The sequence below is a fragment of the Saccostrea echinata genome, unplaced genomic scaffold (assembly GCF_033153115.1).
Source record: "Saccostrea echinata isolate AGI-Se365-2 ecotype Australia unplaced genomic scaffold, CSIRO_AGI_Sech_v1 ptg000001l, whole genome shotgun sequence".
NCBI classification, from domain to species: domain Eukaryota; kingdom Metazoa; phylum Mollusca; class Bivalvia; order Ostreida; family Ostreidae; genus Saccostrea; species Saccostrea echinata.
In genome coordinates this window covers 29179938-29192973 of record NW_026889750.1, presented here as the reverse complement: position 1 = coordinate 29192973, position 13036 = coordinate 29179938, and the positions used below count along the sequence as shown (strand labels likewise).

General features: G+C 33.6%; 1 protein-coding gene across 1 annotated transcript; it reads left to right on the top strand.

Annotated features, from left to right (window-relative positions):
* The first annotated feature begins 10900 nt into the window (after window positions 1-10900).
* Window positions 10901-11815, top strand: LOC133196593 (tigger transposable element-derived protein 4-like). The gene has a single exon (XM_061332461.1). The coding sequence runs from the start codon at window positions 10901-10903 to the stop codon at window positions 11813-11815; it is 915 nt and encodes a 304-aa protein (XP_061188445.1).
* Window positions 11816-13036: the final 1221 nt, after the last annotated feature.

Here is a 13036-nt window from a genome sequence, read left to right as displayed (position 1 = left end):
TTTTATTAATGTAACGTTTAAATCAAATTATTACTATATCAAACTTTCTTTATCCTTCTTCTCTTTGTTTTCTTTTATTTTTATAAAGCTGAATATTGATCTGAAACTGATTTTGCCACAGCAGGATCAGACTTTACCCTCAACTTTAAGTGGCACTGCTGAAAAAAAATGATCCGATGACAAAGGTCCTTTTCCCTAGTAATGTGTTTTATGAGTTAGGTAAATAATGTGAAATTAAGAAATTAACCCGAGTATGGCTTCTCCTTGATACAGATTTAACACATTCAGATAAGAGAGAATTTAATTTCTTGTATTGGTAAGCTTTTACTATGAACGATGAAAATTTACGTTTTTATATGATATTAGAAGAAAATTATTTCGATGAATTCGCAAAATTAAAATAAATGTTTACAAATCTTGTTTTAAAAAAATAAGTCTAAATTTTTTAAATAAAAAAAATACAAAAGAATTAAGCTTATGTTACCTGAAATAAACTTTAAATATTAATATTGAAGTTTAAACACTTTGTGATATTCTAAAATGACGAAGTCTGTGTACATATCGTATATAAAGACATTATAAAATGGAATTGATATTCCTTTAAAAAAATCTTATCAAACTTTAAAAAAGTTCTTTTAATTACATTTGAAATATAATGCACCAAACTGTTAAGTTCATGATTATAAAAACATACATTATATTAAATCTTTGTATTACGTTACGTGTTTTATCGTTCACGCTCTGCTAATTTGATTTTTATTTTAGTATCAATGCTTTTTGTATTTTTTCTTTATTTTCTTCATTTTATTAATTAAATTCGATAGAATAAACTAAACACTACCTGTAAAATGCTATTTAAAATGCTAAAATAGCTGAATCAAAATTAAGAACTTAAATCTTAAGTAACTTATTCAAACATAAGAATTTAGTCATTATATAACATTCATGATAATTTAAGTATAATTCATATGCAGCTATCTTTTTCTGAAGTAAATAGTATTTAATTTCATACCTGCTTCTGAAAAAGTTTTGACGATGTGCTGGAGTGAAACTACTGCGACTGTACTTGTATGACAAAAAGACGCGATACTTTTGGAAATACCCAAAAGTAGCTTTAGAGAAATGTAAAATTTGTTCAGGGTAGGGTTTTTCATCCGTCGTTTATTCTCTTCAAGTAAGGGTTAAAGATTACTAAAACAATGTTACTAATATTTATCACAAAGGAACACGTGGAGATCAATTCGAAAGTGAAAGTTCTAAAGTTTTTCTTTGTGCAGGCCTACAATGTAGGTATTAATATTTTCGATCTCCGTTTTCCAATTTTCTGAAAAGGAAACCTCTACCGGCATTTCCGTTGTATTTGGCAAAGGATATTCTGAAACCAAATGTTAGTTTAATGAGGTCAAAACAAATATGCCGATTTTTTGAGAATCACATTAAGTTGGCCAAAATACATTCATTTACATAAAATACGAGGGTTGTTCGGAAAGTTTGTGGACTAGTGTCATAAAATTAAAACTGCTTAAGACACATCAATGAATTTTTTAACGTTTAATTGCATCATCTTTTTTATTTATATATTAAACTATACATCATTAGTTTTATTTTTTAATCAATTGCTGATGTTTTTGAAAGCAATAGCTTGTCTAGGCGGTGCAACCTCGAAGATTACGTTTTTTCTACCTAAGTGTAATTGAGAAAAAACTCTTTTTTTATGTGAGCATTTGTCATTCAAAAATCCTGTTAATGCACTCATGTGGTATGACACAATCGCACCGTAAAATTTGCAATTTTTACGCCATTCTGTAATTTCTATGAAATTTTATCGTAAAATTTATATGAAATGTCCAAACACTTATGGGGTTGTAATGGCGTCAGAAAGGGGATGGATTTCTTTTTCCAACATTCTATAGAGTTTCACCCTCTGGAAAAACTGGCATAGACCTATGAAATTTTGAAATGGGCTACTGACAAATAAAATGCATTCAGAGTACTTGTTTTTAAAAGCCGAAAAAGATTAGAGAGACGAGAGATGTAAAAGTTAATGTCGATTTGTAGTAAGGGTGTTCAAAATTTGTCACGTCGAAAAGTGACGTTGATCATGTGATAGATGTTGAACTCCGACAAGCAAATATGCCGTTATAAGCAAGTGAGGATCTTTCAGATCTATTTACAATAATATATGCATTGAAATCAGATGTTTATGACATTGTAAAATCATATAAACAAAACGGGTTTAAATCTTTACTTAACTCCAAGGAAACTCATCAAGATAAGTGTATGAGGTCGAAAATGCGGACATTGAAAAACAATGACGTCATGAAACTAAATGGCGTCAGCGCCGGGTGATCATGTAATGTCTTTTATTTTATGATAATTTGGTAAATGTCCAAGGTAACAAGCTAAAATATTCAGCATTTCTTTAACTTTTGTTGCTTTATGTTCATTAAAAATTTTGTAAGCATAGACTACATAATATTAATTCTATAGCATCAGTCCACAAACTTTTCGAACAACCCTCGTAATCTGCCCTTTTGCTAACAAAATTTAGGCTATTTTATATTTTTATCTATATTGGCTTTTGCCTACAAAGCGCTTATTTATTGTTATCTTTGATCAAAATATAAAATCATTGCTTATTGCTTATTGCCAAAATTAAGTACTTTTCTTTCATAATTAAAAATGGTTTACAATTAAACAATTAAACACCTTTCCTCGTCTTTAACAACAAAAAACCAACATCTGTTCATTTTTTTCTTTTTTAAGTAAAGGTGAATCCACATGCATAACTAGACCCAGCTATCTACGAATTTCTAGTTTTAAATTGTTTTTGAGTCGCGTAGACTGCTGATGTAAATGAATTCAAAGTCTCAATTAATTTTAAAAATAAAATTTGAAAGTGTGCTGTTGTGATGAATATGTAAAAAGTTCGATCATGTTAATTATTCAATTAATCAAAAAAAAAAAAAAAAAAAACTAGCTGCTAATATTTGGTGATTGTTTTATTTCATCAACTTCTGAAAAAGTGTTTATCGATGTGTTGATGTAAAATTGTTGTTATAGTGGTTTTATTACAAGAACTTAATCCCTTTGAAAATACCCAAGAATAGTTTTCAGAAAATGTAGAATATGACCAGGTGTGAGTTTTCAGAAAATGTAGACTATGACATGGGGTTGCCTTTTATAAATCGTTGGCTTAGGTAAATCCTACTTGAATACCGATAGCCTCTTGTTTTCTTACACACATGTAGGATTAAAATCAGGAAATAAACTCAGATACTCCGCTTTATCAGTGCGCATGTACTGATGTTATCTGTTCCATAAAACTTATTTTATCACATTTTCTAAAAACGTATCTCTAACATAAGATCCTTGGTTAGGATACACTACGGTCAACGCGGATCCAGTATTTTCCCGCGACCACTAGATGGTGTTTAAAGATATACACGCTACATAAACGCCGATTTTTTTTATGTGAAACAAAATGATTGATTCGAGAAACGTGATGTGTAATGAAAAATAATACTTTCCACAAAGGTTTACTAAATAAGTCATTTTAATTACAAAACAATTAAGCAAGATCTGCAATTAAGAATTCAGCCTTTTATGAATATTGAAGAAGGAAGTGCGAAAACAGTATATAGACACGCATGTCCGCGGGAAATCAGAGACGACGAGGTACGTTGCCATTTGACTACGATTATGGATAAAAGGTTTATATCTGTCATTACAGAGTAGATGGTTAATACTGGTTGTTTTAAAAGATAAGTATCTTTAAGATTTAGATATGAGCCATCTTTGTCAAAAGTTATTTATATACCAAACGGCCTACCTCGTTTTCTTGACGCCAGTTTTGTTTATAAATCTAAAAGTAGCGACGGTGTCACGTGATGCATTAATTTAAATAGAGGCATTACTTTGCTAGCAGGAAAATAAATAATTATATTTTGACATCTTTATTTGGTAAACAAAATAAATTTTAAACTTTATTTTTTTACTGAGGCATGTTATAGCGTGTATATCTTTAAATTCTTTGCGCAATACACAGTAGCAATAATTTCTTCGTGGTGATCGCGGGCTGTGAGTTTACATTGACGGTCTAAGAAACCGTGGTTTAACCGAATGTGAGGTCGATAATTCTTACTTTCAAAGTAAAGAGATTAAAGAAAGAAAGTGAGACTTACTTTTCTGTTTTGATTTTTGTTGAAATTGAAATAGATAAATTAGTTACACGAACCTTTTTCTTAAGTAATGGGACAGGAAGGATTTTTTTTAATATATTGACAACTCTTCAATGAAAATATTACTATTTTGTTATACCCTAAAAATGATACAAAAATAAATAGTAATTTATGTAATTGAAAATATTCCATTCCTGTAACTAATATAAATTTATTCTTTTCTATGAAGAATGAAAAGTATACATGATACACTCTACACATGTTCACAAGCGCATTTTATTAAGAATGTTGTTGAAAACATCAAGTCATCCTCTATTTTACTTTTTTTTCATCTGAAATTTTTAAATATTATACTTAAAATATTTCTATAATTACAATTCTACAAAAATACGTGACAATCATATGGGATCTCTTCCTCTTCATCCCTTGTATTCTTTCAAGTTTTAAAAAAATATGATGAATTCAATTTTATAGCGTGGCTGTGAAGGGTATCCTCAAGTTGGATAAGATTTTGTAGGTCTCCTGGTCGGAACATGGGGTTTGACGCGGACATGAAGTGTTGTGTAATAGATATGCACACACATATACACCATGTACACAACAATTACAGCATTTCTGTACTGTAAAGTTGTGCTTTACCCCTGTTTTACGAATCATACGTAGTATTGTGTTTCATTTGAAATGAATCAAAATTTGCAAATTATATAATAGATATTCCAAAAACATATGAATGCATGTATACATTTGTATATTCTCAAGAAATGTAAATAATTGTGAATGATTGTACTAAAGTTTGAATTGAATAAATGCAGCATTTAATTCTCACAAATTCATAAAATAAAATGACCTAATTCAGGTAAACGTAAATTTTCACGACAGGATTCCTCCGGATGTTGAGACACAGGGAATTTTACAATGCGTAGTAAAATTGTTCATGTTAATTGATATATAATCGCGTAGTTAAAGTCTAAAAAAGATATGTCGTTGAACGGGAAAGGGTAAAGTGAGTGGCGCTGCGGGCAGGTGTAAAGACGAATAATGACCCCCATAGAATAATGACCGAAGGGTCATATTTCAACGACAAGAAATGACCCCCCAGCCGTAGAAAAAATTAATTTTTTTGTAGAAAAAGAGACCTAGGGGTCATTTTTTTTTATGTGTGCGTCCTATAAAAAATTGATCCCCGTTGAAAAATTATTACATTTACCGGCATATTTCTATCTTTTAAGCCTATTGTGTTCTCAGCACATATTGAAAATCGCAAAATGGCTACTATTGGTTATAACTGTTAATGTAATTTCCCTTTATGACTGTCTTCCATTTGTTTCATATTTGGATATTTGACTGATTATAGACATTCATACCTAAATAACAGATAAGTGGGATGTTCTGTCTTTTCATTGGTAAACATGTCTCCCAAAGTAATCAGCATGCTTTGAGTAGGATCAACTTTTTAAAAAAAATGAAGGAAAAAAAAAGAATGAGATAAGTTTTCAGAAATGAATACAGAAAGTTATGCAATTTAATATATATGTATATTTTGAATGACATAAAAGTCGTGCAAATGGGGTAGAATGTATCGAAAATGACGTAATAACTCGTGCGAACGACATACTGTGGATATATATATATTTCTTAATGAAAAAATGGTGAAGATAACGAACAGTGATGATTTTAAAATATCCACAAGCAGTACAATTTTATTAACAGGGCATAAAAAAGGACCCCCAAAAATTGCAGAGGTGGGATCAGGTGCCTAGAAAGAGTAAGCATCTCCTGTTGTCCCGTCACACCTGCCGTGAGCGCTATGAATAAATCAGGTAAACGGGACATTACGTTGTCGAATTTAGTATAAAGACAAGGGCCAATCAATTGACCCAATTATAGGTTATATTTGTTGACAGGGTCATTGATACGACCATTGAATCTACGAAATGCTGACTTTAAACGAGGTTGTTGAAACCCTGTAACATCAACTTACATGTATCTGTCAGTAGCCTGCCTTCATTTAAAAATTAATCGTGCTCTTGGGTATCGAATAAGTTGGTAGACGTAAATATTATATGCAAATGATTGCAGAATATTAATTCATAAATAAGGAAAATTGACAACAGAAAAGGCTGAAGTCATCCCTTTTGTCAGACCATTTAGTTGTTAGTTGGTCTTTATCCTCTATAGTCAGTAGAACGTCCAAATATGAAGGAGACGTGACAAACATAAGAAGGACATAAAATTTCTGCATGTCTGAAATATATACAATCTTATAATGTGCATTCAGTTTTATTTATAAACAGTGGTCTACTCTATGGGAATTTCTTTTCAAATATATAGAAGTAATACGTACAGGAGAATCCCAGTAAAATGTGCATTCAAGTCTGTTTACATGGTCGTCTGAGAATAGGATACATACATGTAAGAGGAATATTTTTCAATCCACTTTAAAACAGTGATACAATTGTCAAAACAATATGGAAACATGTTCAATACAGTGTATATTGAAGTAGATTAATGTTTTTAATTTATAATTAAAGACAGACTATTTTATTGACCTTCAAGGTGAATACATGTATAAAGATGTATTTTTCCTACATTGAACTAAAAATAGATTGAAAACAATTCTGAAAAGTTATTTCACCTGCATCTGAATTCTACTCAAGTGAACATAATATTCAGGCACAAAGAATCGGAGAAGAGGGAGGGATTGTTCCCCCTTTTCTGAATGTAAATTTTAGCAATTTCTAATTTGAAAATGTTCATTGAAAGTCTTGTAACCACCCCCTCTTTCTTATACAGTATAGTTAAAAAATCTCTCCTACTTGAGTGAACAAGATGAACATAACATTCAAGCACATAGAATCAGGGATAGGGTGTCCACCTCCTTCCATTTCCATGAACGTTTTTTAAGTATTATTTCGCTTGAAAATGGTCATTGCAAGTTTGGTTGTCCTACCCCCCAACTTTTTGATACAGTAGAGTAAAAGAAAATCCCACTTACATCAATAAACTTTTAGAGGGGTTCATCAAAGATATTTTTAATTAAAAGCCCCTTTCGATGCTATGCCTGACATTTGTTTTTTCTACATTGCACCAAAACTAGATTTTAAATGTAAAATTAATACTGGTTATGCTTATGTTAACTCCTATTCTTTCACTGTGTTTGGTTAGAACTTGAGAAAATGTAAACAAGAAACTTGACATGTCTCCTTAATCAGTTTGTATCAATTTAATCGTTGAATCATATAATAAAACAATTACTGCTGTTTTTTTTTCTGTCAGAACGATCAGTGATTTTCCACCATCGAAAAACAATGCTCTCCTTGCCCTTTGGACTCGATAAATCTTTACCTCCACTAGATTCTGAATCATTGAATTGACCTTAAAAACAGCAATGATTGTATAATGTAATGAGATCAATATATCATCGATTTATTCCCAGTGAAGCCCAAGTGAGCATTTTGGCCAACAGGTCTCTTTATTATTTTCATTTTGCCCCCTAAAAGTTTCAACTTTAATCCGCTGTAATTCACAAGGGGTCATTATTCTACGGGGGTCATTTTTCTTCACGTGGGGTATGCAGGTTTTTAGGGTGATGACACTTTTTCTACGGGGAAAAGGGTCATTTTTCGACGTCGAATAATGACCGGGGGTCATTTTTCGCCGTTGAATAATGACCGGGGGTCATTATTCGACGTCGAAAAATGACCCCCGGCCATTATTCTATGGGGGTCATTATTCGTCTTTACACCAGAAGTAGTAGTGCCGTATTTCTATAGGGCTCTTCCCGAAAACAACATTTATAGTAAGTCCAAAGTAACGAGTAACGTGGTTTCCGAATTTATTAACCGATAGACAACAATGTCAAAAATAAAGAAATAAATATGTGGATACAGGCAAAAGTGGCAGGTACTGTGTCTGGCCTCCGAATTCGCATACAATTCAGACACTGGTATATAAAAAAATTGAAGAATGTGACAAAGTGAATTAAGTTATAAAATGACATGTTTTGAGTAAATTACAGAGACTGTGAAAAACTTTGATAAGATGGACATGAAAGAAAGATAAATATATAATTACATGAAAAAGTGGAAAGGGCATGAACACTATGTTCCTTTATGGTTTACAACAGCTGTCCAGAGAGTGACATTATACAAGTAAGTAAATAAGTAGTCCAACAACAAATAATGATTTGCAATTCAATTGAAAACGAGTATTTAAGTTTCAAATAATAGTCTCAAATAAGATTTATTCAAAAAGTCAATTTTGCACTGTTACATGTAGATACACATTACATACCGAGAAAGAGATTTTCAAAATATCAAAATATTGGCACATAAAATGTATTAACTCTTGTTCAATAAAAGCCTGAGAATACTACAATGTTTATTGTCATCTCGGAAAATGTATACAGGCTATTAAATTGCAAAATATTCTATAGGGAACTTTAATAGACCGTTTGACTGTCAATTAAGCAATACAAATTTTGCAGCAGCAGTGCCGTTACTAAATTGATATCGATGTAACAAATATGCGTCTAAATTTACAGCAATGTAGATACAAGTACATGTCATTGAATTGTACATATATGTATATAAGTGGTGGATTGGATTTAAGTGGTGCCAGACCACCACTTCTATTCATAAAATCAGTTAATCAGTCTTAGCAACATTTGTAATCATAAAAGTTCAGTCTTGCATTCCACCATATTTCAAGTTGCACTCTACACCCTGCATTTCCTACAGATACTCCAAAACTGTTGCTTCCAAACTTTTCAATTATAAACAAACCTTGCAATGTCTAGATATTGAACATCTGAAACAAAATCCTCTTCAGTGCTTTGCTCTTTTTCTATCAACTACAGTCTAGCTGGGCATATCATTAATAGTAATGCCAATATAGTTGAAAATGAAGACCTGAAAGCAATTATTTTAAAAGGTCCTAACTACAGGGAGCCCCGATCTTTCAGTTGGGGATAGGACTTTATTTCTATTATGAATTAGGTCGAAGATTATGCCAGACGGTAGGCTAAATATGAAAAAGGAGATTTGAATACTTTGTCAGAATGGATTTAGAGTTTTAGAAAAATACATGTACATGTATTACAAAATCGTATAATAGATTTAAAAGGAAACATGAGAAACATATATCCTTCCGTATTCACCAAATCATAGGTGATAAAAGAATTGAAAAGACTACATGAACAATAGCTAGGTTATGGTTCAAGCCGACAATATCGTCTTTGTTCGTAATGCTCATTATTATAACTGTATTTTAACTGGATATCGAACATCTGAAACATAATCCTCCTTTGTGTTCATGCTCTTCTTCACCCTATAACTATAGTCCTTCTGGACACCTTATAACTGGTGACGTAAATATACAGGTAACTCTTGATGGCTCGAACTTCGATCTCTCGAAGTTCTTGATCTCTCGAAGTGAGTCTCCGGTCCCGTTTTTTTCCTTATATAACTAAGCAAATTTACTCTTGATTTCTCGAACTCTCAATCTCTCGAAACCCTTGATCCCTCGAAGTCAAAATTCAGTCCCGTTATGCATAATCTATTGTAATTTACCCTCGATACCTCGAAGTGCTTACCTGTGTACGCAAGCGTTATCTAATTCACACCTTTACCTGGATATTTTAATTGCTCCAGGCGTTACACGCGTGGCCCGTGTAACGGGATGTTTATTTAGCTGACACCAGTACTGCAAGGTGATAATTGATTGATAATCGATCGCCTTATGATAATTTGGAGACACAGTGAAAATGAGAAATTAATTATGAGACAAGACACTAATTTTGAGTCCGTGTCAAAGTTTAATTAATTATAAAAATGCAGAATTTAAGCATAACAGCATCAATGTAATTATGACGACCATTGCAGAACAAGTACTTACAGAACTGAGTAGTACTACTGAGCAATCTGGTGAAGAACCCGGGCAACCCGGGGGGATAACCAGATCAGTAGATGCAACTCAGAAAACAATTTTACGACAAGTTGCCTCGCAGTGCAGTATTACTGAGCACTCTGTAGAAGGACCCCGTCAGTCCGGGGGATAGCCAGATCAGTAAAATCTGCACCTAATGCAAAGTCTGCATTAGGAAACAAAGGCCTAAAAAGAAAACTAAACATGAAAAGTATCGACATGAAATACGAAGCAGTTCTGGCGGTCGAGAGGGGGAAGAAATCAAAATCTGAGATAGCCAAAGACTTCGGCGTACCACCTAATACACTGTCGACGTGGTTGAAAAACAAAGAAAAAATTTTTAATGCCTACCAACAGTTCAATCCGAAAAGAAAAAAATACAAGAACAGGTTCATTTAACGATGTTGAATCGGCCACTTTGAAATGGTTTAAAGTTGCTAGAGACCAGAACATTCCCATTTCTGGGCCAATGTTAATTACGAAAGCTGAGGAATTTTCCGAGAAACTAGATGTTACAGACTTTAAGACCTGTAACGGCTGGCTAGAAAATTTCAAATCCCGACAAGGGATTACATTAAAAGAGTCTGTGGTGAAGAAAAGTCAGTTGACACGCAGTCTGATGATATGTCAGTCTGGCAAGAAAAACTGAAACTTCTTCACACACGCTACCCCCCTCAAGACATCTATAATGCTGATGAAACCGGTATATTATCCCGCTTGTTGCCTGACAAAACCCTTGAATTCAAGGATGTAGATTGTCATGGCGGCAAGAAAACAACGAAAGATTAACCGCTATGGTGTGTGCCAATATGGACGGCACAGACAAGATGCCACTTCTTGTGATTGGAAAGTCAGCCAATCCTCGATGTTTCAAGAACGTGCGGTCCCTTCCTGTGGAATACCATGCTAACAAGAAAGCCTGGATGACTGGAGATATCTTCTCAACATGGGTTAAGCAGCTCGACAAGATGAAGAAAAAGAAACGAAAAATTGCCCTCGTCATAGACAACTGTCCAGCTCACCCCAAGATTCCTGGTCTGCAGTCCATAGAGCTGATTTTCCTGCCACCCAACACAACATCCAAGACCCAACCTATGGACCAAGGAATCATCCAAAACCTTAAGGTCCACTACAGAAAAAGAGTTCTCTTACGCTACATTTCTGCCATTGATAAGAAAGAGACTCCACACATCTCTATCCTAGATGCTCTTCACATGCTGAGCCAAGCTTGGGCCTGCGTCACTGTGAATACCATTTCCAACTGCTTCAAACACGCTGGTTTCGCCAACAGTACCACAACAGAGACCGAGGAAGAAGAAGACGAGTTTGACATTGACGATAATATCCCCTTGTCCAGATTACGAGACCTTGGCCTGACCCCCGATGTCCTGCAGCAGTTTACTGACGCCGACAACGAATTGCAGACATGTGTTGACTTAACAGATGATAACATCTTAGAGGAAGTCAAAATGAATAGAGAGCCAGAAGCCCAATCTGTAGAAGAGAGCGATCCCGACGACCGCCCTGCCCCCGTTCCTTGCCTTGAAAAAGTATCTAGTGCATGTGACATTGTGCTTGCCAACCTTCAAAACCGTGCCGACAGTAGTGACATTTTGACGAACTTTAACATTATTTGTGATCTTGTGAACAGAGACATTTTCAAGAAGAAAACTTCCCATCAATCTCACATTCCGAACTTTTTTAAGTGATCATGTGTTAGCGTAGTGACTATGCCAGTGCCGAGTAGTGACTGTATAAATGCAACAAACTAAAGTGACTGTGCTTCCATTTCTGTGATTAGATACTTATGTTTCGACACTTCATTTGAAATATTTATTAAAAACGAATGTGTGCTTAAATGATATTAATAGATCTATATGTATGTAAATTGTCTTTGTTACAGCGTTATAAAATGTGGTTTTCATTACATCATTCGTTCATGTACAATGAATGCATAATATATATGATGTTCGTCTTACGTAAAATAAATAAATATTATGACAATATTTTTTCTTTTATCAAGTTATAAAACATCCAGATCTGTATATTCACCTGAAAAATACAATGGAATATCGTTGTTATAGCATGTGTGTAAGATTAGCTCTGGAACTAAAGGAATGAATCATAACATCCGGTTAGACTAATTTGAAAAACCTGTCGGCCAACCCGGAAAATTCCGGACTCTTCAAAACTCGAACTCTTGATCTCTCGAAGTTTTTCCGCTGTCCCGCGGACTTTGAAGTATCGAGAGTTACCTGTTGTTAATAATGAGGACCTTAGATCACTAATTTTAAAAGGTCCTAAATATAGGGAACCCCGATCCTTTAACTGGCGACGTAATTTCATACATATTATGGATTCTGTAGAGGATTACGCCAGGTGTTGGGTCAGACATGAAAAAGAAGACCTTGACACTTTGTCAGAATGGATTAAATGTATCAGATGTATGTTAAAATCTCGCATTAAGCGATTGAGGGGCAGTATGAAAACCATCTACCCTTCTGTACTCAATAATTCAGAAGTGAAAAAAGACTTAGATAGATTACAAGATCAGTATGTACTGTTCCCTGCTGACAAAGCAGGTAACAACATTGTCTTTGTTTGTAAGGCTCATCATATAAATTGTATTTTAGAGGAACCTGGATTTAATTCTACTTGTGGTAATCCAACTTATACCCATAGCTCCCTTTCTAAGGAGGAAATTCTTCAAAATCATATGTCAGTTTTGAATATTTTTAATATTCCCAACAACCAAAATGAATTTGAATTACCATATCTATATTGGATTCCGAAACTTCATAAAAATCCAGAAAAAGATACATAGCGGGTTCCAGTAAATGTTCTACCAGGCCTCTTTCTTTACTCCTCACTAAGATATTAACAGTAGTGAAGGAGAGACTTCAAGAGTATTGTGCAACAATATATTCGAG

Coding starts and splice junctions, on each gene's coding strand:
- LOC133196593 (XM_061332461.1), top strand. CDS start 10,901: ATGGTGTGTGCCAATATGGACGGCACAGACAAGATGCCACTTCTTGTG.